At 44.4% G+C, this 27,701-nt stretch overlaps 2 protein-coding genes across 3 annotated transcripts in view; one reads left to right on the top strand and one right to left on the bottom strand.

Moving 5' to 3' along the window:
- TRPM5 (transient receptor potential cation channel subfamily M member 5) overlaps positions 1-16,144 on the top strand; it is a 78,311-nt gene extending 62,167 nt beyond the window's left edge. Inside the window, exons 20-26 of the mRNA XM_073350321.2 lie at positions 1,098-1,272; positions 3,805-3,970; positions 4,790-4,968; positions 7,723-7,855; positions 11,505-11,577; positions 13,067-13,157; positions 14,475-16,144. Coding sequence (XP_073206422.1) covers positions 1,098-1,272; positions 3,805-3,970; positions 4,790-4,968; positions 7,723-7,855; positions 11,505-11,577; positions 13,067-13,157; positions 14,475-14,578 — 921 coding nt within the window. The 3' untranslated portion in view covers positions 14,579-16,144. The remainder of the gene's footprint in view (positions 1-1,097; positions 1,273-3,804; positions 3,971-4,789; positions 4,969-7,722; positions 7,856-11,504; positions 11,578-13,066; positions 13,158-14,474) is intronic.
- A 1,625-nt stretch (positions 16,145-17,769) lies between these two features.
- TSSC4 (tumor suppressing subtransferable candidate 4) lies at positions 17,770-27,478 on the bottom strand. Of its 2 annotated transcripts, XM_073347281.2 has the most exons (4): positions 27,350-27,478; positions 26,504-26,633; positions 20,575-20,647; positions 17,770-19,929 (listed from the first exon to the last, which is right to left on the bottom strand). In XM_073347281.2, the coding sequence occupies exon 4, from the start codon at positions 19,842-19,844 to the stop codon at positions 18,798-18,800; it is 1,047 nt and encodes a 348-aa protein (XP_073203382.1). In that variant the 5' UTR covers positions 19,845-19,929; positions 20,575-20,647; positions 26,504-26,633; positions 27,350-27,478; the 3' UTR covers positions 17,770-18,797. The 2 variants fall into 2 exon arrangements, with proteins under 2 accessions (XP_073203382.1, XP_073203381.1); XM_073347280.2 differs by lacking the exon at positions 20,575-20,647.
- Between the last annotated feature and the right edge of the window lie 223 nt (positions 27,479-27,701).

Here is a 27,701-nt window from a genome sequence, read left to right as displayed (position 1 = left end):
GCAAAAGTCTGAGATACTCCCACTATCTCTTGTCTGTTTTACTAACTGGAATTTCAAATGATCTCCTGCAGGATTAAAATACCTAGGCTTTCAGCTAGCTGTCCAATCATAAAATCTAATTAAAATGAATCTACAGTCACCAAATGAAATTAATAGGCAGCAGGTTTAAACCAAACAAAAGGAAGTATTTTTTCACACAACACCCAGTCAACCTCTGGAACTCCTTGCCAGAGGATGTTGTGAAGGCTAAGACTATAATAGGGTTCAAAAAGGAACTAGATAAATTCATGGAGGATAGGTTCATCAATAGCTATTAGCCAGGATAGGCAGGGATGGTGTCCCTAGCCTCTATTTGCCAGAAGCTGGGAATGGGCAACAGGGGATGGATCACTTCATAATTGCTTATTCTGTTCATTCCCTCTGGGGCACCTGGCATTGGCCACTGTCAGAAGACTGTGGCTAGATAGACCTTTGGTGGTGGTGGAATCTCCTTCCTTTGAGGTTTTTAAGATCAGGCTTGACAAAGCCCTGGCTGGGATGATTTAATTGGGGATTGGTCCTGCTTTGAGCAGGGGGTTGGACTAGATGACCTCCTGAGGTCCCTTCCAACCTTGATATTCTATGATTCAGGTTATCCTGTTTTCAGCAAGGCTGTCAATCCTACTGCAGGTTTCAGAGTAACAGCCGTGTTAGTCTGTATTCGCAAAAAGAAAAGGAGGACTTGTGGCACCTTAGAGACTAACAAGTGTATTTGAGCATAAGCTTTTGTGAGCTACAGCTCACTTCATCGGATGCATCCTACTGTAAAATCTCACAGAGAACCTGTGTCTGAAAACCTCAATAAGGCACATTTTTAATCACGTAAGGGTAAGAGTCTGAATTAAAACATGCCCTTAGCTCGAATGGTGGGCAAAGAGGTCACAAAAGGGAATCTTGATCACAAAACAAGAATTGTATGATGGCAGAGGGTTAAAAAGGAAAGTGTGCACAAGAATTTCTCTCATTCCACCTCAAAAAATAGGCTCTTAAAGAAACGAGAGAAACTTTCTGCCTGCTCTGTATATTAATTTCAGTCAACATTTTTTTCTCTCCTTTAGATGAAGGATGTTTTCTTCTTTCTCTTTTTCCTGAGTGTATGGCTCATTGCCTATGGTGTGACGACTCAAGCCTTACTCCATCCTGATGACAGCCGAGTGGAATGGATATTCAGAAGGGTGCTTTATCGTCCCTACCTTCAGATATTTGGGCAGATTCCACTGGATGAAATAGACAGTGAGAAATTGTTTTTTAACTGATCAGACTACCATAGAATAAGTACCATTAATCAGAGCACGGGTATCCATACTGAGGTTGTCACTTTCTTATCTTTGTCCTGTAGGAAAAAGTCTGCATGTTATGATGTAATGACATTTTGCACTGCAATATCTGGATGTTATACTGTATATTGTCAAGTTGTGCTGCAGCATCAATGCAGGTCTTGTCTACACAGTTGAACTGAGTTAAGCCTGGTCTACACTGGGTGGGGAGGGAATCAATCTAAGTTATGCAACTTCAGCTACCTGAATAACGTAACTAAAGTCGACGTACTTAGATCTACTCACTGTGGTGTCTTCACTGTGGTGAGTCAACGGCTGACGCTCCCCCGTTGACTCTGCCTGCACCTCTCACAGTAGTGGAGTACAGGAGTCGACAGGAGAGCGCTCGGGGGTCGATTTATTGCATCTAGACGCAATAAATCGACCCCTGCTGGATCGATCGCTGCCTGCCGATCCAGCGGGTAGCATAGACATACCCTTAGTTAAGCTGGTGCAAACCTTGGGTTGATACCTTATTTCAATGACTTATTTCATTAAACCTGTTCCTAATTGACTGAACCTAAACCCAAATAAGCCTAGTGTAAACTGAAATCAGAGCATTTACACAACCTTTTGCACCAGTTTAACTAAATCAACTTTAAGAAAAATCACAGCTTTAGTTAAACCAGTGCAACTTTGCATGTAGACAAGTTCTAGTACTTCAAAGTCACAATCAGGAGGCAGCACCATCTTACGTTCACAGTGAATTATCCAAAATTGAATGAGGCTGGTAGCTATATGGTCAGGCATTTCAAACAATATACAAAAACAAACCAATTGACCTACCAGAAATAGAAGTACATGAACATAAGAGCACTATTGTGGCATTACCCATGGAGAAACAGAGTAAATCCAGAGTAGGCCATATTCTAAGGAAGTCTGATAGAATGCTACAGAATCCTCATTCTCAGCAGTGCCAAACATTAACAATATTTAAATCCAAATCAAGCATGAGGATATAGAGGTGATCCAAGAGGTATAATGGAATAAACAAACCAAGCCAGCCTTTCCTCACATTCACTCTGTTTATTAGCGGATGAAATGATGTCTTGGAGAAGCTGTCAGAGACAGCATGAAAGTCAAGACAGCAGGTTCCTGTGGAGAGTTTTCTCTTGTTAAATGCATACCCAAGAGGTGCCAGCTAGGAGGCAAGAGTGTGGGAGATCACAGCTGCTAAAACTAACTCAAAACTAATTGATAAGAGATTAGAAGATTTAAAGGACAGGCTGGGTATGATAGAAATGACAAGTGCAAGTATCTGTTTGCAGGATTCCTGAAAGAAAATTGAAGTTTGAGAACTTGCTTAGATGTTCAATAAATAACAAAAGAGCTTCAAGCACGTTTTCCTGAAAGGCGAAATTCCAAGGTGGTAAACATTGCTGAGGCACTCAGAGGGGGTTTGTTTAAGATGAAGAGAATAGTCAATAGGGCTCAGTAGACTCTGAAAACCTCTTTTTGGACATCTCCTAATGGCCAGTTGTGAAGGCCATCTTGGCACTGGAGGAGCAGCAAAGATCTGTAGCTCTGACAATTAAGTCCTGCTGTAGCTGCATATCCCTCACATTTCTAAAGTAAAGGCACATTATGGATGTGTATATTGAACCCACACTAGAAACATTGGCTCTTTGTTACCTTCTAGTCCACCTAAAAAGCTGAGTCATCTGCTGCTTTCAGATGAAGGAATTATTCCTGTAGCTCAAGCAGTAGAGTCATTCTTCTAAGAGCTGAAGCTACAAACCTGGCTCTTGATGTAAGCACCCTCAGTGGGGCTTGAAGTCTAGTAAACCTGACACATTCAGAATGAGTTTCCCCAGGTGGTTACATCTAGTAGAGATTATATCTCATATTAAGTAATCAATAGTCACTGCTTTTGATTTGTATCTTAACAGAAAATGCATTGTTTGTTGTCTGAGTTTCTCATTCTTAAAAGAAGACAGGTTAAGGGATGCTAATTCAGTCGTTGTTCACACTCTACTTATCTATGACATATAGTACCTCGAACTTCAAGCATAATGTTAAATTCCTGAGCAAAATCCATCAGCTTGATGGCAAACAAACTGAGAGGCTGTCATGACCATTTTAGTGATTAAACATGGCAGCAGAACACACTGAGTATGTCCACCCTGCCATTTAAGGTATAGTTGTAGGGGTAAGAAAACCCATGCTAGCTTTAATCTGGCTTGCACAGGTGACAATTATAGTGAAGATCTGGTGGCATAAATTAAACCTGCATGGGATGAACAAGCCCACCAGGGATGCTGGATACGTAACTCAAGTTCCTAGCTTGCACCAGGCTTTGTGCCACAGTATCTTCACTGCTTCTGCTATTTGTACTAGCTCAGTTAAAGTTAGTGTGGGTATACCTACCCACGCTACAATTACAGCTTAAATTGCAATGTAGACGTATAAAACTATTGTTTTATTTCCTCCTACCTCCCGCCATTTGCAGCATCTCGCATGCGTCTTCAGAACTGTACCTCTACCCTGAAGAGTCCACAAGAAAATTCACCATTATGTTCTAATACCTATGCCAACTGGCTTGTCATACTTCTGTTGGTCATTTTCTTATTGGTCACCAATGTGCTACTTATGAATCTCCTGATTGCAATGTTCAGGCAAGTGTCAATTAATTAATTCTGAGATGGGGATTGTGGGGTGGGAAGAGAAGGATTATTAAGAATGCATGCATACATATACATAAATGCTTATCTAAGCATTCTGTCTCTATTAGCAATTTTACTAATTAGTGGTAATCTTCAGTTTGTCCTTTTATGATCACACAGGTTTTAATTTCCCCTCCCCCTTTCACTATCTCCCTCAAAGGAAAAAAAACAAAAGAAACGTTCTCCTTTTTACCAAAAAAAATCAGCTAAAATCTACATATATACAAATCTGCAGGTGAAAGCAGCTGTAAACCTGGCAGACTTGCCCCTAGAGGATCCTCTCATAGGGGAATCCCTTGACTGGTTTAGGGGCCGACATAGTCCCTTGAAGTCAATGTATCTGTGCTGATTTACACCAGCTGAAGATCTGGCTCAGTATGGTTGCCTGATATAGGTTTGGTCTACACTTAAAAGTTAGGTTGGCATAGCTATGGAATGTGAATTTTTCATGGCCCTGTCCGACATAGTTATACCAAGCTAACTTTTAAGTGTAGACCAGGCCACAGCCTTACTCTGGCAAACTGCAGTTACCACCTTTAAAAAGGCTTGTGTCTTATTGTCTACTGTCTGAAGGCAATTACTGCAAATAATGTAATCTCTAATGAGGTGCACATACTTTATCTTTTATTTTAAAGAGGAACAATGAGAGAGTGATGGCAGTGGGGTGGCATTCACTCAGACTGAAGGGAAAATGATACTTTTGATTTTTTAGTAATGAATTTTAGGATTATGGGGGGAAAAGTTTAACATACTTTTTTTGTTTGGTTAAAGTTATACTTTTCAAGTTGTTCAGGGCAACGCAGACATCTTCTGGAAATTTCAGCGTTACAACCTGATTGTGGAATACCATGGCCGTCCAGCCTTGGCACCGCCATTTATCATTATTAGCCACATGCATCTGATTCTCCGAAGAATCTTTAAAAAGATGGAGCACAAAAAGGAACATCTGGGTGAGTTGTTAACAAACAGCTAGCAACCAGGTGATTCAGAGGAGCCTGACCACAGGTGGTGAATAAGAAACAGAGGAGAGCAAATAAACTTTCAAAAAACAAAAGCTTCTGTTTTCATTGATATGTCTTTAGTCATAAACAGTGTGAGAATACATATGATTTATAATCTCGCTTCTAAAATAAGAGGCTTTAGAGTTTTCCACAAGGCATCAACTTTTCTTTCTACAATATAATTAAATGGCCACATTTGTACTTTTAAAGGTGAGTAAATAGGCTGGTAATAATGTTTTTAAATTGGAGAATTTTAATGAATAAGCTGCTATTTCTGTTATTAATCTGCTTCTGAATTTTAGCAAATAGTGTAAAGGGGGGCATCCTTAAAACCATGTATGGGTTCTACTGTCTCCAGTGGAATTTCCCATTAGAGAGCGAAAGAGGGAACATTGCCAGAAATGGTAGCATCTTTATTATTTTTAAAGGTAGATATTTTTATATGCACTCACTATACTTCAACTTCTAATGCTCATTTTGCAGTGTCCTCTATTAATAAAGAGTGCATACAATTTAATAATATCAATATGTTTCTCCTGTAGTAGACCCCACCCCATTCCATTTGTGCAGGTTGCCAATGTGCTTTGGAGTAGAATTCCAGGTGGTGGGTTTGACCTGTGATGCTCTAAATTGTTTTGGGACCTGGCTCCCTGAGAGACCACCTCTCCCATCCTTTGGCGTACTGCTGTAGTCAAGGTCAGTAGTGCCACGGTAGCTGGAGCTCTGTCAAACAGGAGGGGGCTGCTTGCGGAGCATTCTCTGCAAGAATTCTCTTTTGAATTCACTCCTTCCCCTGGTGGGCCAGAGCCCAGAGAAGTGAGCCCTCAAGGTCCATTTTTTACCCAGGCATTTGTGGAAGTTGTGTGAGCTGTCCACTGCATTTAAAATGTTATTATGAAATTAAAGGATGTCCAGTTGCCCAGAGGTTTCCATGACCATCTATTTGTCTTTATAAATCAAATAAATAAATGCATTTATATTTGAGTATTAGGAGACTGAGCTTATGATGTTTTATTTGCAGTGCTTGAATACTGCTTATTAATTATTATTATTATTATTATAGCCTAGACAATAAAGTGCATTTGAACCCAGATCTCCATAGGTTAAATCGCATTTAAATCATGGAAGGAAATGGACATTGTATAAAAAGACTAAACATTTAACAACTGGCTGCATGCAAAATTCCACTGTTGAAATAGCAATACTATATATTAAACAAGCCTGAAAAAACAGATTCCTCCTCCTTTTCTGTTGCTGTTAATGTAACTGAAACATTGTTTCTTTACTTTAAAACAATGCTCAAACCATACAAGAGAGACTAGTATCCATTGTTTCACTGTCAGTGGTTATATGGCTAAAATTGCAATGGGGGGTTCGGGGGTTATAATAGAAAGCCTGACATAAATTTAAGCTAAAGTGATCAGCACTCACACATCAAGAGCAGGGTGTTGAGTTTGTAAAGGATGTTAGGAGCTGGGGAAGTACCTAAGTTTGGTAGTACAGGATAATGGCAGTAGAAACAGAACAGGAAACACATGGACCAAACGGAGAGAAGTGAGCAGAGTTATTTGCAATAGGAGAACATCTATCAAAGTGAAGATCCACAAGATGGTAATTAGGCCTGTGCCTTTGTATGGCTCTGAATGCTGCACAACTGAGGAACAGACCGGAGCAAATCTTGAATACAGTGGAAATGAAAATGTTGAGATGGATGCCTGGAGTTACAAGGGCGGACCATGTCTGGAGCAAATGAATTATGGAAAGCATAAAGGTGGTACCAAATACAGAAAAGCTGAAGGAAATCAGGCTTAGATGGTTTGGGCATGTGAAAACAAGATCATATAAGACTATATAGGAAACAAGGTGTTAAACTTAGAAATGGAGGGTAACAGAAGGGTTGAAAGATCTGTAACTAGAGGCTTGGATGTTATACAAAAGGATTCGATTAGCTGCAGACTTTGAGGAAGTGCTTCAAGACAGACTGGAGTGGAGAAGGAATCAAAGAGTCAACCCCTTATAGATGGGATTAGAGCGAGAAGAAGAGGAGTTAGGAACTAAGGAAAGGTATTTAGACTTTCTCTTTGTAGAAGCTTCCTCCCAGTTCTTTTGATCCTTTCTGCTCTTTCTCCCTAACACCTTTGAGCCTCTGTGTATTTCTGGGCTTCCTGCCTTTAAAGTAAAACCTCAAAAAAGTAAATGAAGGACTGGGCTTCTGACTGTCCTGCCTCTATTTCTAACTGCCAGTTAGCTCACTCCTCTCTTGGTTGGAGTCTTTGTTTTTCCTTCACTGCTATTTGGGGAGCATCGGTAAGGTCTGACAGTCAATGAGTAACCAACCTAAAATATTTGTAAATAGCTTAGAACTGCAGTATTTGTGCATCAGTAAGCCTGGGGCATTCATAAAAGCAGTCTTGAATGAGGTCACATCTGGGCTAACGAAAGGCAGTTTTTTAGACAGGTCAACACCCTTACAATGAAGAAATGACTCTAAACTTTGCAATTAAAGGAAAACTGGTAAGGCACAATTCTTTACACTATAACCTGACACTTCTGCCATAGTACATCCACAATTTATCCCCCAAATTTTAGCATGGCAAACCTGCAACTCACTAACCTTCCTTCCTGTACACACACATCTCCCCCCCACCCCCAACACACATATGTGTTTTGATAAAGGTGTGTTTTTTATGTCTTTTTCCACAGAAAGAGATCTGCCAGACAGCCTGGATCAAAAAATCATAACATGGGAGGTGGTCCAAAAGGAAAATTATCTTGCAAACCTGGAACAAAAGGAAAAAGAAAGTAACGAAGAGAGACTAAAGAAAACATTTAACAAGTACATTTCTATTCATCTTTCAACATTTCGGAAACTGCTTTTTGATGCAGTGATCGGTGAACTTTGTTGCTCTGCAGGTTTGGATCAGGGTTGCCAACTTTCTAATTGCACTAAACCGAACACCCTTGCCCCACCCCTGCCCCGCCCCACAGAATCATAAAATACTAGGGTTGGAAGAGACCTCAGGAGGTCAATCTAATCCAATCCCCTGCTCGAAGCAGGACCAACAACAACAAAATCATCCCAGCCAAGGCTTTGTCAAGCCAGGCCTTAAAAACCTCTAAGGGCAGGTCTTCACTACCTGCTGGATCGACGGGTAGTGATCAATCTATCAGGGATCGATTTATCGCATCTCATCTGGACGCTATAAATCGATCCCCGAGCGCACTCCCTGTCAACTCTGGAACTCCAGCTCGCGAGAGGTGGAAGCGGAGTCGATGGGGAGTGGCAGCGGTCAACTTGCCGCCATCCTCATGGCCAGGTAGGTCGACCTAAGATACGCCAACTTCAGCTACGCTATTCACATAGACCAGTTTAGACCAGGGCAAAGGATGGAGATTCCACCACCTCCCTAGGTAACCCATTCCAGTACTTCACCACCCTCCTCGTGAAATAGTGTTTCCTAATATCCAACCTAGACCTCCCCACTGCAACTTGAGACCATTGCTTCTTGTTCCGTCATCTGCCACCACTGAGAACAGCCTAGCTCCATCCTCTTTGGAACCCCCCTTCAGGTAATTGAAGGCTGCTATCAAATCCCCCCTCACTCTTCTCTTCTGCAGACTAAACAAGCCCAGTTCCCTCAGCCTCTCCTCGTAAGTCATATGCTCCAGCCCCCTAATCATTTTCGTTGCCTTCCGCTGGACTCCCTCCAATTTGTCCACATCCCTTCTGTAATGGGGGGACCAAAACTGGATGCAATATTCCAGGTGTGGCCTCACCAATGCCGAATAGAGGGGAATGATCACATCCCTCGATCTGCTGGCAATGCTCCTACTAATACAGCCCAATATGCCATTGGCCTTCTTGGCAATGAGGGCCCACTGTTAACTCATATCCATAATCTGGAAATGCTAAAAGAACAGGCTTTTACATGATACTTTAACCATGGTTCTTCTGATTCTGGCCATGTTCACAGTTGGGGGGAAGGTGAACCCTGGACTCAGGAAGGCTAGCCCCAACCCAGCCCACCCCTTTTGCCCGAGGCCCCACCGGAGCCCAGAGGCCCTTGCCCGCCCCTTCCCCAGCCCCTGGCTGCCTGAGCTCCACCAGCCCTGGAGCCCCGGGCGGGTGGCATGGCCCGCCTGCCTCAGTCCCAGAGGGTGGGCAGCACAGCCCCCCCGCAGTCCCCAAACACCAGGTGGGTGGCGCGAGCACCAGCTCCTGCCGCCCGGAGTCCCTGCCTGTGAGTGAAGGTCTTTGACTCGCCTCTGATGAATACCACTGTGGCCGAGTGGTCTGAGGATATGACTTGAAGTCAGGAACTCCTGATCCTGACTTTCACACCGGCTCCCCATTGTTATCACAAGGGAATTATTAATCACATTTATTGCAGTAGTGCATAAGGACCAGTCAAGAAAGGGGCCTCAATGCACTAGGTATTGTACAAACAGAGTAACAGAGACCCTCTACCCCAAAGATCTTACAGTCAAAACAGGCCTGGGGTGGGGGAAGCAGTATAACAAACAAGGGCTGAACAATGTGATTGCAGCAAATGTCATGTTAGTTCCATAGTGTTTTTTAAACCTAGCTGAGTCTCCATTTACACCACATGAAAGGAGGAGGAGAACATTATCTGACAGGACTATTGTAAGGATGAGTTAATTTTTATATAGCATTCTGAAGATGGGAAGTACTAAGTTATTATCCAAAAGTATACCACATTATTTTAAGGGAGAAGTAAGCTATACATGTAAAGCAACACCTAAGGCAACATGAGTAAGCCTTCTTTGGGGAGGCATTTAATAACATGACTCAAATGCAGTATCTTGTGAAACTTTCATATAACTATTATTGTGAAAGATAGCCAGCATGTTGCAAAAGTTTCATTCAAACTTCAGTTTTGGCATAAGCAGACCGCACTGAAATCAATTAGCTATGCTGTCTAATGGTTTTGCTTTGAGTGCTCTTTCCAAACAAGCCTTGGCCTTTCTAATTTATATCATAGCCAGAGCCTAGAACAGCCTACTTGAATATGCAGGGGAAATATCTTCCCCTCCACCTAATCTATACCAAAAAACTGCCTGATTTGATTGTTTATTCATAATAATTTAGAACAACTAGATTATTTTTACTTCAGAGGCATCAAAGAATCACAGACTTACTTTAGAACTGTGGCCCTGAGAATAAGCAAGATGGACAAGCAGAGCCAAATAGCTCTTATAGCAAACAATAAAAATGCATCTAATTGCCTCCTAAAAGAGCCTTTTTTTGATAATGACATTGTTAGTTTTAAATATTGTTTAAGTTAGGGATAAAGTTACTGGTTTGTGGGGTCGGGGTTGTTGGGGGGTGGGGGGGAAGAGAGAATAAGTAAGAACCAGTTTTAACCTCTTAGCTCCTGATCTGAAACAGAACCAGAAACTTTATGAAGTTGGTAAAGGTTCAGATAAATACCACATTTTCAGCTTTCTACCCTTGCTGGTGGCTGGCAGTAATTCTGGCTGTACTGAAAGGGCCATTCTCCTGTCTCCAAAAATCTCATCAAATCCGTAGCCTCCCAAGAAGCATAGACCAGCAACATATTTCTGGACCCCTGAGTGGCAGAAGCCCCAGGCCAGAACACATTAGATCCAAACCCAGCAATCAGTAAGAACCCTCCCACGTAGATACTCAAGGAATATCACCAATGAAGGAAGAGATTTGAAAGAGCTGAATTCAGAAGAGGGATTTAGAAGTCAGGGGACCCTTTAGGGATTGCATTGAGGCGTATGTGTGTATAGGGTGAAAGAGAGGAAGAAGCTGCCTGGGGAAAGGGCCATCGGGTGAAATGGGTACAGACGGGGAGGCCTAAAATAGTTTGGATACATTCGGGTGAGCTCAGAAGAAGCTTTTGGACTTCATGGGGGAAGGAAGAGCTAGCATGGATATTTTGCGGTTTATTATTACTAATTAGAAGTATGAAACTAGTTTCTGGAAACAGAACACTTCGAAAAAGTTCCAAGAAACAGCTAGTACTTCTTTGCTGGTGATAAAAATATTATAGGTGCAATCCTTCCAAGTTCTGAACTCACATGGGGTGCTGCTGTGGAAAGAGGGATAAGGAATTACAGCTGGCTTTACACCTTCCTGGATTCCTGAAGCAGTTGGAAACTGAATGGGTCATGGCACAAGTCCTAGTAACCTAACGACTGCTTTAACTCATGCCAGTATATAATGATTCCCTAGGGGCAATTAGCCCAGTGAGGACTGGCCAGAATGCAGTGTACTCCAGCCCTACCCCCTGCATTCTCACTATACCCTCTCTCTATGCCACAGGGAATCCCCAAATGACCCTTTAGGGCAGGCTTCTGGGTGCTTGGTCCTACCTCAGCAGTGCAAAGCAGGCAGAAGTGGGGCTGTGCGTCTAGCTCTATGTCTGTTAAGAGTTACGTAGCTGTAATTTGCAGATGTCTTTGCTCAGTACGTGTCTCTGCTTTATTTGTATTAGGGTGGACAACCTGTCTAAATATTTTAGTGGAATGAAAGAGCAAGAGAAACGGCTTAGATCTCTAGAATCACAAGTAAGTAACACTTTTTATATACTTTGTTGAGCTTTTGCTAATATTCTCTTCATTTTTTGTTTGGACTGGACCTTGACCTTCTCTACAAGGAGGGGGTGGTGTTGACATATAGGCCTTAGCTGGTTCACTTTACATTACAAGGACAAAAGGAAAGAGGATTCTGTCACCATTAGGCCCCCTGGTGGCCTTATTGTTTATTTCTGTGGAAAAAGAGAGAGAGAGAATCTTCACTGGCCTGCCAAATGTTAGAGACAAGGGGGAGGGTAACTGCATTTCTCTCTCATTCTGCTGGTCCTGCCACACCAACCTCTCCCTCCAGTGGACTGTTCTCTTGAGGTAAATGCCGGTTCAATTCTCTTCAAGTAGCTTTCTGCCTAAACCTAACCCTTGAAGCCCTCCATTGAACTGTTAAATCTCTTAACAGCAGTCAAGTGACATTCAAAAACCCATGAAACTATTTTCCAGTCTTTGAAAATAGGGAAACTGAAATCACTTCCATGCAATCAAAAACCCTATGGAGCAGTTTAAGCAAGGGGACAACACATGGGCATCAGCTTTTGGAAAGTAAGATTTGATCCACGGATCTCAATGGTCACTCAAAGTGCATATTGATAAATCCAAATTCTACTGTATATAAAGCATAAATGCCATTTCCAGCTGGTTTAAAAAAAAAAAAAAAGGCTCATGCCTGCAGTGTTATCCTAAGGCTGAATATCATGGCTCTGAGAGAGATAAAAATTAACTATTTAGATATAAAAAAAATCCAACTGCCAGCCAGTGTCATATGTTAAAATTCTACATAGTTTATGAAAATGCCCACATCCGCTGACATAAGTTATATTTTCACTGATATGATCTACACTGACTTGTTAGCATATTGAATGCAGACATTTCAAAGAGATATTCTAACCTACAAATATGCCACACTAATAATACAAGGAAATTCCATCTTAAGTTTCTGATGACAAGCAGCTGGTGTTTAAATAAACATTAACATTTGTAAAACAGCTTTAAAATGTTAAGCACTATCCAAGTACTAAGTAGTACATTTATTGTTTTCCATGTCACTAGAGCTCCCCAGTGGACTTTTGGCCTTGTGGCTTATCTTATTACTTTTATTGCAGAACTTTTTTTCCAATACATTTTTCACTGCTCCTTAAAAATACTTTGTATTCAATAAACAATGTTGACACCACATGTAAAGCTAGATGGCCAAATTCAACAGCAACACTCAAATATTTTAAGCTAGATACATTCAGCCATCTGTTTTTCTGGTTGAAAGTTTGTGCCACCTACAGATATCTGTGTATATATAAGAATAGAAATGTAGATATTTATGGCTCAGACTATTTGATTTAATAGAATGCTATTTATGAAGTTTAATTATAACTACTGCTTAGATTTTCAACCTTTTAGACTTGCAAAGGATAATTAACCTGAAAGGATTACAGAAATTGAATTAACATAGCAATCACTACTTGTTTTGTAGGTTAACTACTGTTCAGCTGTTATTTCTTCCATGGCAGATACTTTAAGCAAAAATAACCTCTTGTGCAATAGACCAGTTCCAAAATATACAAGTGAGTATTTGAAATGATAATTGCAAAGCAAAATAGTGCAAGTGAACAATTCAGTAAAAGGGTGTAAATGGCGAAGAGGAATTATGTAGGGAGGTAATGGGGATGAAATTATGAAAAGGAGCATTTTGACTGCAGATCTGCAAAAGCTTCCCAACAGCAAGACATATTACAACACGGACTCTTTGGGGCTGGGATTTTCATTTATTACAGGTTTATCCAGTACCTAGGACAATGGGCCCCGAACCTGGCTGAACCTTAGGCATTACCATAATATGTTTAATAATTGTAATAGAATAGTAATTGTCCAGATTATCAAAGGATGTAAATCAGTGTCGCTCCATTGACTTCAACGAAGTTATACCTGCTTCCACCAATTTAGGATCTGACCTCGTAACACTGGAAGGGGAAGCCTCACTGTTTGAGACATTTAAATTTTGTCCAGACTAAGAAATAGGCAATACACATTAACAATCTTGCACTGTGGCTGCGGACAGTCTGACCTAATAGATGTTTTCCACGTCCAATCTTTCTTGTCTGTCAATAAATAAAATAAATAAATAAAATCGATACTATCAGGGGAGGTAACTAAGAACTCCACAAGGTCTTGACATGGAAAGGTCTCAAAACATTACAGATTACTCATTTAACGGCTGTCTGGGCCTGGGCCTCTATCTATGACTTGTGACATTTTTGCCATCTCTCCTCCCTGATTTTTCCCAAAGTTTACCATGACAAACTACACAATCCTAGCTAATATAAACACAACTGACTGAAATTTTCCCAGTCATATAAGGGGTAATGTGGAACACACAAGAATATCTGCATAGTAAAGCATAAGATTCTCCAAACATTAAAAGTAGTTTTCAGTGTTCAACTTCTGGAGTAAAGCACAGATCACTCGACACAAAGTCATGAGATGGTTGAGTCTAAGTCCATATACCTCTATTTCTCTCAACAGAGTTTGCAATAATGGACTGTTGTTAAAAGTGGCAGCAATAGCAAATTCCAACCCCCCCACCCCAAGATTAGATTATGTAAAAATATTTCCATTCTTTTTCAAGAATTCCCTTGCAGCATTTTCTACCCAACCATTGTAGTACTATCACTGCATGAGAATCAGAAATTGAAATTGACCAGAAACTAAAACAAAGGTTTTTATTGTCTGAAGTGGAAAATGCAAAAATGGTGCAGCCTAGTATAGCTTTTCACCAACTGCTTACATTTTGTAGAGCTCCCCAAAGACCCCAAAAGTTATTGAAAGAGCTTATTTTCAGAATACTTTTAAACTAATGCTTTTTTTTTTTTAAATCCTGTTAGGTTTTATGAATACCAGCACAAATCAAACAATCCTACCAGAAAGAAGCAAAGGTAAAGAGCATACAGAAGAGTGTGAAAATGACATGATGTACATTGATAATTAAATTAAGTTCTCATTTCCTCAGATTAGTTTGCCATTTTGAAGTACTTCTGGGGTGAAATCCCAACCCCACTGAAGTCAGTGGCAAAACTGCCATTAAGTTGTGGGGCCAGGATTTCACCACTGATGTATTTGTGTATCAGAGGTCTTCTATTTCCTTCTCACTGTATTTATATATGTAGTTAACAGGGCAGTGAGATTTTTTTTCCCCCACTTCATCCCCTGCCCTTACGCACAGAGTGCCTACCATATTTCTCTTAACCTATTTACCCACATTAAGGAAAAGCAGATCAATTGCTAAAGGCAATCACCTGTGATATATAAAACTCTTCTCTGTCCATGTCAGACTTCCATCCTCCTTTGCCCTGCAACCGTGTCCTGCATGAATCTCTGGATCCTCAAAAAGCCTGCCATGTTGCCAGACAGGGCCCACACTACACTCCAGAACCACTTCATCTCCTGTAACATCTGCGCTGCATGCGCTCTTTGTTGCATCCTCCTTTCCTAGCTTCTCCTCCACCTCCGGTTTCCTGGTTCTTATCCTCCCATCAAATCCATACTGGCAGCTCCTGTTTTAGCCATATAAAGGCTCTCTCCTCTACCCTATTCTTGTAGCCTGTGTACTTCCTCCAAGCTTTTACTTCATCAGTCATGATAATAAACATATTCACTGCCCCCGGTACATTCTCTGATGCCCTCCAGACTGATACCATCACTGCATTTTCTAAAACACTTCTGTGCCTTCCAGTCCCTTCCAGATACCATCCCCATCTCAAATCCCCCCCCCCCTTTTTTTTTTTTTTACTGCGGACTTCATTTCTTGATTATTATTCCCTGTATTCTTCCCAGAGGAATTACTCTGACAAAGAGCGTGATACTTACCGCAGTAAAATTAGTCGTCTCATCTGTTTGCTGAAGAAAGCTCAGTTTCATGGGCTCTTTACTTCCCTAGAGATCGTTAATCAAAAGCTAATCAGGAAATAACCCAGGACTTCAACAGCATAGAGGCCAGATTTTTGCACTGATATAGTTTTTCTCATCCCCAAATGGTTATACTTTCCAGCATCTCCTCCTCATCTTGACTACGGTAATTTCCTCCTTTATGGCCTTTCCTTAATCCTAGCTTCTCTCATATGCAGAAACTGAAACATCTTTTGTCCTCAAGTCTTCACTGCTTGCTGTCCATTTCAAAACCCAAAGTACATAATCGTTCTACTACCCTCACCCCCTTGATTCTATCCACTATGCTCCCTGAGTGCCAGACTTCTGCCTGCTGTCTGTGTTGCTTTAGTAGTAGGCAACAGAAACTCTCCCAACGCAGCCCCAGAAGTTGGAACTGCTCCCTTATCTCCAAGAAATCTTCTGACTTTTCTCATCTTCTTGTCTGACTCTGAAAAATCAAATCCTACCCCACAATCGTTTTTCCGAGAAACTAGACCTATGAACATTTCACCGTTTGTCTTTTCATTACAGTAGCTACAAATATTACACTTGTATAGTTGACATTATGACTTTATTTGTATAGGCTGTGAAACCTTGTTATACTTTTGTATGAGTCAGCATACACAAATAAACCGAATTTTACTACTTAAAAGGTTCTCTTCCTGTAATTTTATACAGATAGTGCCCAACCTTTTGGATTCATGGAAATAACACTACTATTAGCAAAATGTACTGGACATCTGTCTTTCTTGGATGGACAGGCCTCAATTAAATTGGATTTCCTTGAAAATATTATACCTGTAGGCTCCTATGTATCATAAATACTGATCCTGGTAAGTTACAAACCTCCCCAGTCAGGTTTATTGATCTCAGAAAACCACCATCACCACACCCACCCACAAAAAAGGAAGATCGGGTCATAATGCCTTTTATGCTCAGAAGCAAGAGGTTCTTGTTAATGGAAAGAAAGCTGTTGAGGACTTCCTCCTACTATAGGAATTTGCTCATTTTATTTTCAAGTCAGCTGTGCCATGTCACTGTGGCCTACACAGGGGAGTAGTTTTGGCATCCATGCTACAAGTTCATTCGCCTTTAGGGACAGAGAGGTGGAACCAATGGCTACTGCTTTAGGGCCATTGTGTGTTTAGGAAGTAGTCAGTTTGTCAAACCAAAACACTTCCTGTCATTACTGATGTCATCAGTGAATTCAGATCCTTATTTGAAAGCAAAATATATGATGACAACTCTGGAAGTTATACCTCATCTGAATTTTTGTATGTCCCCTTCAAACCAGCAGGATTTATGTATCTAGGTATGTCCTATGAATATCCATAGACAAATTGTTCCTCATTGTTGCACTCCAAGCCAATCTGTCCTGGACAAGGTCGGTTTCACAAGACTGGCACTATTGCCCCATCCTCTACCCATTGTACATTATAGGTTTCTGGAAGCAACCACCAGGTGCTCTGGACTGCACAAGCAAAAAAGCAGCCATAGTTCCTGTCCTGCAGCCAATAATTTTCTCTCTAGAGATTTCAAGCACCCTATCAGTAATGTTCCCAAGTTTGCATGAGGGTTTAAGCAATGGATCTCTAGCTACAATGAATGAATTTAGTGAAGTTGCACATTCCAAGGAAAGAAGAGATGGCCTTTTACTGTCCAGTTACAAATATTACAATTTGGCTGATTAATTGTATATTATTAAATTGTTAATCTAGAACACTGGCCATGATAAATCAAGCCAAAAGGCCTAAGCAATATGCTGTCTTTTATAGCAGTGTTTCTCAGTCTTTTTGATACCAGAGACTGGCTTGCTGCCTTCCTGTCAGGGAGATCTCAGGGACTGGTGCTAGTCCATGGACCAGTCGCTAAGAAACATAGTATGAATATCCATTCCAAGAACATAACCTTTCAACCTCAGTTTTCCTTCATCTAACCAAACGCAATGTCAGTACTTACTAACCTGCCTCACAAGAATGTTTGCAAAGTGCTATGTAAAAGTTCAACATTCATTGTAATTCTGTTAATGATTCCATTTGCACTTGTAAACTATTCCAGTGTTACAAAAAAAAAAAGTGGTAAGACCAAGAGAGGGGAAAAAGCCTCTCTCTACATATTTAGAGTAAAATCCTCTCAGATTCTTACCTGAAATCCCACCTTGCCAAATGAAACCATGTCTATACTTCTCTGCTAATATTCATAGTTATTTGATGCTAATATACTTACAGGTGGAAAACAGACCCAGAAACCAAATTACAACTAAATGTTTTTATTGACATCCAAAGTATAAAGAGAATCTCTTAGTACAAGTCCTTCCCTTCCAATTAGTCTACTTAAGAGTCAAAATGGAAGCACTGCATCTTATGGAGGTGAGACATCAGCACAGCACATCACACGCACACAGGGGGAAGCTTGTGGCTGCTTGACCAATCAGTCGGCTGTCACATACATTTCAGTTGCACGCACAGCATGCTGAGAAGCGGCTGAGGCTCTCACGCAGGTCTTTGCTAAATGTTTCCAAATATGTTTTGTCTCAACAGGCCTCAAGTTTCTTTTAAACTTTTACCAAATAAGATATATTAGAAAGTAACCAAGGGAAAATACTCAGACTACCTTAAAACCCATTTAATGGGCCACTCCTGATTGTGCCCTCTCAGCTCATGGCCAGTCACTTACTATGTTTCTATTTTCAGTGGCAGTGCGGGAAGCATGGCTCAATCCTTGTCCCACCTGTTCCCAATTAGGGACATACACATTAAGGGGAATCAGGATATTGACTTAATCCTACTGGGTTTGGTTTTTAATACTTTAAAACTCTACCTTCTATGCTCCTCTTCAATCCTGATCCCTTTTGATTCCAGACTTCTACAGCACTGGCCAGGGGGTTCTAATTTTTTTAAGAGGGTGGAAGAGTAGGGACAGGCAGGGAGTCCTCCTGGATCCCTCATTCTCCCTGCTGAAGTACTTGTGTTAGGATTCTCTGTGGTCAAGGCCTTGATGCTGTGCCAGCGTCAGTCAGAGGGGCTTGCTCAAGAAAACAAACCCCACTCCCTACCCCCCCAGGTGCTGTGTCAACACTGTTCCCTGCAGGTATAGGGTTTTTGTACTTTAATTTCTGACAAACGTACTAAAAAGAGTATATTTGGAGACCACAAAACTGAGTGCTAGACAAAAAACCTGCCACCTGCCTGGCTAGTGAGATCTGAGCTGAGAGAGAGCAAACAAAGGTAGCCTTCTGGAATAACACTGAAGCCTCTGGATGGGTATAATTAGTTTCTCTCTTAAGACTCCTCAGCCTCTTCATCGTCTGCTTTGAGACGGAAATGCTTCCTACTCCTTTTCTTACTACCGTGAAACCCTACGGTTTCCACCAAAGCATCTTCACCTGTGTGAGTGGAACCTGTGCCAAGTTCTCTTTTTGTACCCAGGTCCTCCAACTTCAGCCACTCCTCTTCCTCCACCGTCTTCTTCCCTTCAGTGTCTAAATGGCCCAGCTCAACTTCATCCTCTTCACTCAAGTCATTGCCCTTCTTGGGAGATTTCTCATTCAGACCTTGCTTTGTGTTCATGAGCTTCTTACCATCCTCCTCTGCTGGTCTTTTCCTTTCCAAACTACGCATGCCTATCTTTGTGGGTTTGGTAAATATTATCCTTCCAGCACCATGGCTGGAGGGGTCCTGGTTGAAATATGGGGTGTAGCTGTCTTGGGTAGCTGAGCTTTGTTCTCCTCCTTTCTTCTTCAAGCCCTCTAGGAACTCCATGGCAGCCATCCTGTTGGTCTTATCACTAGACTCTGAAACTCCCTCCAGACTGTACTTTGTCCAGCGTTCTGGGTGTGCCACGTAGTCCGGGACTCCTGGAGAGCTTTTGGGAGCTGGGGGTGGCTTGCTTTGCCTTCCAAGGCTTTCTGCAGCCATCTTGCTTAAAGGAGTGGGTGGGGGCAGAGGGCGCTTAAACCTCCCATCAATAATGTTATCTTCAGCCATAGAAGGTACCGCTAATTTGGCTGCCCCTTCCAGGCCGTCAAATATGCTCTGGCTCCGCAGCGAGAAGGTAGAGCTCATGCCTTTCAGATGGAATGGCTGGACAGGAGACTTAAGGTTGTTGTTTGAAGAATCAGGGATCTCATCTGATCCATAACCTATGTCATCCAAAGACGGTGGTTCCTCTGGAGAAATCGTATCAACTTCTGCTTCATCCACTAAGCCAAAGTCTTCAGAGTCTGAATCACTGAGCGAAACTGTGTCAGAAGGTAGGGTGCCCTCATAGTCTTTGGCCTGGCCAGCCACTATACCCATAAAGGGCTCACCAGCACCTTCATCTCCCATCTTTGGGCTGTTACTCAACTGTGCTCTCTGGCTTAGGCCCAGCTACAGCAAATAAGGTCTTCCAAATATCCAGTGACTTTAAAGCCTGGAATGAGAAAGAACAAAAATAAATTCATCTGTGAAATGAGAATCACATCAGAACAGGATGTCCTGAGAGACTCATCTGTTCACATCACAGCAATTCAAGGCCATGGAAAACTGTGTGACTTAGGAAGTTCTGCAAATGAAACAGAAAAGAGCTAGTGTGAGGAGACGACCCCTACTATATTCTGAGCTCAACATTCTCAGGGGTCACTGAGGAAGGGGTTGCAGCATCCACTGTGCTATTTAAAAAAAAACAAACTGTGATTGTCCCTATTTCAACTGATGTTGTACATGACTGACATTATGCACTGTGTCAAGTCATATTACTACAAATCTCAGGTACATGTACCTCATTCTGTCACTTGATAAATTTTTGTTTGAAATAAAATCATTCTTTTGTGAATGAATGTGAGCAATTAATGCACATATACAGGGCTTATTTCTGAATACAGGACTAGTTAAAATAGGTTTTTGCTATTACCAGTACACCAGTTTTAATTAACAATTCACGGTTTTCCCCCCTAATATATAAATACACGAATACACTGTAAAATGTTAAGGTAGAAAAAATATGAGCCTAAACTATATAAATATAGGTTTTCAATAAAGACTGTAAATAGGCATGGAAAGTGTGCTAGTCACTCACTGTCTCTTGAGACTGAAACAATTTCCCTTCCTCTGGGTCAGTTAAAGCCACCAAGGATCTCAGCTCCTGCACCCTAGAAAACAAATATCTACATCACAAGGTAGCAAAAAAAGGTATTTTAAAAGGAACTGTTAGCACATTTCTCAGTCATCTCCAACTGTGGCACTGATTCTTACTTTTTGACACGAGCCTGTGCTAATAAAAACTCTGCAGACATTTCTGGGATTTAGGTTGGAAAAAACTCTGTACTTTCCACTGAAACACACACCAATGAAGCCACTCAGGACATAATGCCAAAATTCATGGTCCCAGCCTGAGTTCAATGGGAAAGAAAAACAACAGATGTTTTAAAAATTTTCTCTTTAGTTTCCAGTGGCTACAAAATACCCCATCGAGAACTGAATTTGACAAAATGAAAAGAGAATTTTAGCAGAGGAGTGTCAAAATCAGTGTGGTCAACAAGAATAACTGATAAATAATAGTAATCATGAACAGCATTGCACACTACACCCATGGTGGTAAAATTTGCAGGACAGAGAGGGAGAAAACTATGGCCAGATTTCAAAAGAGCTGAGCACTCACAGTCGGGGCCAAATTTTGAAAACCTGTAACCAGCTAGGCACCAAAATAAGAGAACAAGATTTTTTACATTGGGTCCTGAACTCCTTTAAAAATCTTACTCCTGGGGACACAGGCGCCAACTTTCCGAAGTGCCAGGGGGTGCTCGACCCCCCAGAATTGTCCCAGGCCCTGCCCCACTCCACCCCTTCCCCCAAGGCCCCACTCCCCCACCACCTCGTCCCTCCCCTGCTCCACCACCGCCCCACCTCTTCCCGCCCCACTCAGTTCCCCCCATCCCCAAGTGTGCCGTGTGCTCGCTCCTCCCCCTCCCTCCCAGCCTCCTCCACACCGCAAGACAGCTGTTTCACGGCAGGCAGGAGGAGGAAGCACGAGGGGGAGGCACTGATCCTCGGGGCCCCGAAGCACCCACAAAGTCGATGCCTATGCTTGAGGAAATTCTGCACCACTGTGCAATGCAGAATTTTGCAGAAATTAACGTTGTGCGCACAGAATTTCCATTCCCCCACAAAATGGGCTCCAGTGCTGCTAGCTGCCAGTAGGGTCCTGGACCTGGCAAAGCCCAGCTCACACACTGATTATACAGCTGAGAGGAGGGAGAGGGAGCTAGAGGGTTCCTGGCAGCTGCAGTCCCAGCATGCCCAGAGGGAAGGAGAGGGCAGCACGCAGAAAACTCTGTGAAAGCCTGGGACTGAGCATCAGGCTGTTTCTCCCGCTGGACCCCTGGGTTTTCAGGAGGGGAGGGGCCACAGCTGGGCTGGGTGGGAGGGGGAAAGGTGTATTGGTTGGGGGGCGCCCAGGGCTGGGCTGAGGGAGGTGGGGGGGGAGCGGCAGAGAAACAGGAACTGGGTTGTATTAGGGGTTTCTTTAACTCTCTACTCCTGGGGGAAATTTTGTGTCTGTATTGTTAGACATACTTGCTGACAGATATTTTGAAATCAATTACCAAAATAACTGAGCCCTGGTCTACACTAGGACTTTAGGTCGAATTTAGCAGCGTTAAATCGATGTAAACCTGCACCCGTCCACACGATGAAGCCCTTTTCTTCGACTTAAAGGGCTCTTAAAATTGATTTCCTTACTCCATCCCTGACAAGTGGATTAGCGCTTAAATTGGCCTTTACGGCTCGAATTTGGGGTACTGTGGACACAATTTGACAGTATTGGCCTCCGGGAGCTATCCCAGAGTGCTCCATTGTGACCGCTCTGGACAGCGCTCTCAACTCAGATGCACTGGGCAGGTAGACAGGAAAAGAACCGTGAACTTTTGAATCTCATTTCCTGTTTGGCCAGCGTGGCAAGCTGCAGGTGACCATGCAGAGCTCATCAGCAGAGGTGACCATCATGGAGTCCCAGAATCGCAAAAGAGCTCCAGCATGGACCGAACGGGAGGAACGGAATCTGATCGCTGTTTGGGGAGAGGAATCCATGCTATCAAAACTCCGTTCCAGTTTTCAAAATGCCAAAACCTTTGTCAAAATCTCCCAGGGCATGAAGGACAGAGGCCATAACAGGGACCCGAAACAGTGCCGCGTGAAACTGAAGGAGCTGAGGCAAGCCTACCAGAAAATCAGAGAGGCGAACGGCCGCTCCAGGTCAGAGCCCCAAACATGCCGCTTCTATGATGAGCTGCATGCCATTTTAGGGGGTTCAGCCACCACTACCCCAGCCGTGTTGTCTGACTCCTTCAATGGAGATGGAGGCAACACGGAAGCAGGTTTTGGGGACGAAGAAGATGATGATGATGAGGTTGTAGATAGCTCACAGCAAGCAAGCGGAGAAACCGGTTTTCCCGACAGCCAGGAACTGTTTCTCACCCTGGACCTGGAGCCAGTACCCCCTGAACCCACCCAAGGCTGCTTCCTGGACCCGGCAGGCGGAGAAGGGACCTCCGGTGAGTGTACCTTTTAAAATACTATACATGGTTTAAAAGTAAGCATGTGAAAGGATTACTTTGCCCTGGCATTCGCGGCTCTCCTGGATGTACTCCCAAAGCCTTTACAAAAGGTTTCTGGGGAGGGCAGCCTTATTGCGTCCTTCATGGTAGGACACTTTACCACTCCAGGCCAGTAGCACGTACTCGGGAATCATTGTACAACAAAGCATTGCAGTGTATGTTTGCTGGCGTTCAAACAACATCCGTTCTTTATCTCTCTGTGTTATCCTCAGGAGAGTGAGATATAATTCATGGTCACCTGGTTGAAATAGAGTGCTTTTCTTCAGGGGACACTCAGAGGAGCCCGTTCCTGCTGGGCTGTTTGTAAACTTTTGTAAAGTTGTAAACTTTTAAAGTGCTGTGTGGCATTTTCCTTCCCTCCTCCACCAGTCCCCTCCTGGGATATCTTGGTAGTCATCCCCCTATTTGTGTGATGAATAAATAAAGAATGCATGAATGTGAAGCAACAATGACTTTATTGCCTCTGCAAGAGGTGATCGAAGGGAGGAGGGGAGGGTGGTTAGCTTACAGGGAAGTAGAGTGAACGAAGGGGCGGGGGGTTTCATCAAGGAGAAACAAAGAACTTTCACACCGTAGCCTGGCCAGTCATGAAACTGGTTTTCAAAGCTTCTCTGATGCGTACCGCGCCCTCCTGTGCTCTTCTAACCGCCCTGGTGTCTGGCTGCACGTAACCAGCAGCCAGGCGATTTGCCTCAACCTCCCACCCTGCCATAAATGTCTCCCCCTTACTCTCACAGATATTGTGCAGCACACAGCAAGCAGTAATAACAGTGGGAATATTGGTTTCGCTGAGGTCTAAGCGAGTCAGTAAACTGCGCCAGCGTGCCTTTAAACGTCCAAATGCACATTCTATCACCATTCTGCACTTGCTCAGCCTGTAGTTGAACAGCTCCTGACTACTGTCCAGGCTGGCTGTGTACGGCTTCATGAGCCATGGCATTAAGGGGTAGGCTGGGTCCCCAAGGATACATATAGGCATTTCAACATCCCCAACAGTTATTTTCTGGTCTGGGAATAAAGTCCCTTCCTGCAGCTTTTGAAACAGACCAGAGTTCCTGAAGATGCGAGCGTCATGTACCTTTCCCGGCCATCCCACATTGATGTTGGTGAAACGTCCCTTGTGATCCACCAGAGCTTGCAGCACTACTGAAAAGTACCCCTTGCGGTTTATGTACTCGCCGGCTTGGTGCTCCGGTGCCAAGATAGGGATATGGGTTCCGTCTATGGCCCCACCACAGTTAGGGAATCCCATTGCAGCAAAGCCATCCACTATGACCTGCACATTTCCCAGGGTCACTACCCTTGATATCAGCAGATCTTTGATTGCGTGGGCTACTTGCATCACAGCAGCCCCCACAGTAGATTTGCCCACTCCAAATTGATTCCCAACTGACCGGTAGCTGTCTGGCGTTGCAAACTTCCACAGGGCTATCGCCACTCGCTTCTGAACTGTGAAGGCTGCTCTCATCTTGGTATTCATGCGCTTCAGGGCAGGGGAAAGCAAGTCACAAAGTTCCATGAAAGTGCCCTTACGCATGCGAAAGTTTCGCAGCCACTGGGAATCGTCCCAGACCTGCAACACTATGTGGTCCCACCAGTCTGTGCTTGTTTCCCGAGCACAGAATCGGCGTTCCACAGCATGAACCTGCCCCATTAGCACCATGATGCATACATTGGCAGGGCCCATGCTTTCAGAGAAATCTGTGTCCATGTCCTGATCACTCACGTGACCGCGCTGATGTCGCCTCCTCGCCCGGTATCGCTTTGCCAGGTTCTGGTGCTGCATATACTGCTGGATAATGCGTGTGGTGTTTAATGTGCTCCTAATTGCTAAAGTGAGCTGAGCGGCCTCCATGCTTGCCTTGGTATGGCGTCCGCTCAGAAAAAAGGCGCGGAACGATTGTCTGCTGTTGTTCTGACAGAGGGAGGGGCGACTGAAGACATGGCTTACAGGGTTGGCTTCAGGGGGCTAAGATCAACAAAGGGGGTGGCTTTACATCAAGGAGTATTTCAGGCAGGACTTCACGGAGGGTTCCAATAAGAAATGGTGCACCTAAGTTATTGTTCTTATTGGAACAAGGAGGTTAGTCTGGCCTCTGATTGATACATGGCTAGATTTACCTCGCTGCATCTTCCCTGTGAGTGACTGCAGTGTGACCTAGAGGAATGAGTCCCCTAGACGGGGGAGGAGGCAAATGAGTACAAAACAAATCTGGTCTATTTCTTGTTTTGATCCACTCCATCTATCTTTTACATCTTTGGCTGGCAGCAGACGGTGCAGAAGGACTGCATGCCATCCACATCTCATGGCTGCTCACCATAAGACGGTTCAATAGGACTGACTGCAGGACTAAAGAGAATGACCTGGTCAAGTCACTCCAAACTTAGTCCCTGCGCCCATGTCTGCCCAGGCGCTCGTGGCCGACGTGGCCAGGAGCACCTCGGACATGACGATGACGGCTACCAGTCGAACTGTGCCGTCTGCTGCCACAAGGCAAGGGGTTGCTGCTACTGTGTAGCAATGCAGTACCGCGTCTGCCAGCACCCAGGAGACATACAGTGACGGTTACCTGAACGGGCTCCATGCTTGCCGTGGTATGGCGTCTGCACAGGGAACTCAGGAAAAAAGGTGCGAAACAATTGTCTGCCCTTGCTTGCACGGAGGGAGAGAATGGGGGCCTGACGATATATACCCAGAACCACCCGTGACAATGTTTTAGCCCCATCAGGCATTGGGATCTCAACCCAGAATTCCAATGGGCGGCGGTGACTGCGGGAACTGTGGGATAGCTACCCACAGTGCAACGCTCCGGAAGTCGACTCTAGCCTCGGTACTGTGGAAGCACTCCGCCGAGTTAATGCACTTAGAGCATTTTCTGTGGACACACACACACTCGAATATATAAAACTGATTTCTAAAAAACCGACTTCTATAAATTCGACCTTATTCCGTAGTCTAGACATACCCTGAAACTGGTGTGATTATGTAATGTTATTTTGACAAAATCTGCAGAATTTTGTGTGCAGCATTTTTAATTGTTTGGCACAGAACAGCCCCAGAATTAAAACCTGGACATATGTCACAATGGGCACATTTGAAAATATGGCCTTTAGTTGGGTGAAGTGAAAGATGAGCACTTGAAATTCTGGCCCTATGACACTTTACAATCATAGCATATGGTTCAATAGCTTTTGCAGACCTGCAATCCTCCAAACTAAATGAAGGAGAAAGGAGCAAATGTACCTGCATAAGGTGTGCTTTCAAATTGGCAGTTCACCACAGCTGGGACTGGCAGAAAGACAGAAAGGAAAAGTTCCCAAGCTTTGAAAAACCTCTTTCACCTTGACAACAAAGGCCAAGAGCAGGGACCCCTACATCTCAAGGAGACTCACAGTTTCTTGGTGGTGATCTGAATATGGTACAACTCAGACAGGATGGCATCTCTCTGAATGGACAGGTCCCCAGGACAATCTTCCATGCTGCTCTCAGTTAGTCAGGCTCTCCTCCTCCTCCTCCTGCTGCCTGTGATGGAGATAGAGATCACAGTCACCCCAGACAGCTGCAGCAGGTCAGCTGTTCCCACACCCACGCCTCCAGGGCCAGGCTTTAGAGGGGACAGCTGTCGGTGATGGATCTCAGATACCTTAGCACTAAGGGGTCACGTCAGTATTTTAGACAGACAGCCGTGTCCGACAGCTTCACTGCATGCCATGTGCTGAGCTCACAGCTCCCCAGGGCAAGGCAGTGATCCCACAACACAGAGCGGGGCTGTGGCCCCCAGGCAGGGCTATGGTAAGGAGGGTCAGGGGGCTGTGACCCCCCCACACACCCAGGCAGGGCTATGATACTGGGGAGGGGCTGTGACACCCCGCCCCGCCCCAGCAAGGTTTTAATGGGGGGAGGCACTGGGGAGGGGCTGCGACGCAGGAGAGGGGGGGCTGCGACCCACAGGCAGGGCTGAGACGGTGGAGCGGGAAGGAGGCTCTGGGCCTGGGACGCTGGGGCTGCGACACTGGGATGGGGGCGGAGCTCGGGGACGTATGACCCCGGGGGAGGTGAGGCTGTGATCCCAGCGAGGGGCCGGGGCTCGGTTCAGGGGGGCCGTGACTCCGGGGCGCCAGGGGGCAATTCCCCGGGGCGGACGGGCAGCCCCCGGCCGACGAGGGAACCGACCGGCCCAAGCCCAAGCCCGAGGCCGAGCCCGCCGCGGGCACGGCGGGAGGAAGCGCGGCCCGTACCTCACGGAGCGCGGCCCCACCGCTCCTCCTCGCAGCGCGCGGACCAGGCGGGTACATCCGGCCGCTCCCCGCAGCGCGGCGCGCGCACAGGAAGGGAACGGTTCCACCACGGCGGCCCGCGCGGAGCACGCTGGGAAGCCGAGTCCCCACCGCCCGCTGAGCCACTCCTGAGCGACCGCTCACAGCCCTTGGAGCTGCTATTCCCGTGAGGCAAAGCGGGAGGGGGGGGGAAGAAACACCCACCCGCTTTGCCCCCTGGGAGTTGTAGTCCCCAGTGCGCCGGGCTGGGGCCAGCTTGAGAGGCCAGGCCAGGCCGGAGCGGCGGGAGGGGGCAGGGCGGGCGTTAGCGACG

This window comes from Lepidochelys kempii, chromosome 6 (assembly GCF_965140285.1).
Source record: "Lepidochelys kempii isolate rLepKem1 chromosome 6, rLepKem1.hap1, whole genome shotgun sequence".
Lineage (NCBI taxonomy): Eukaryota > Metazoa > Chordata > Testudines > Cheloniidae > Lepidochelys > Lepidochelys kempii.
This window is presented reverse-complemented; position numbering and strand designations above follow the sequence as displayed.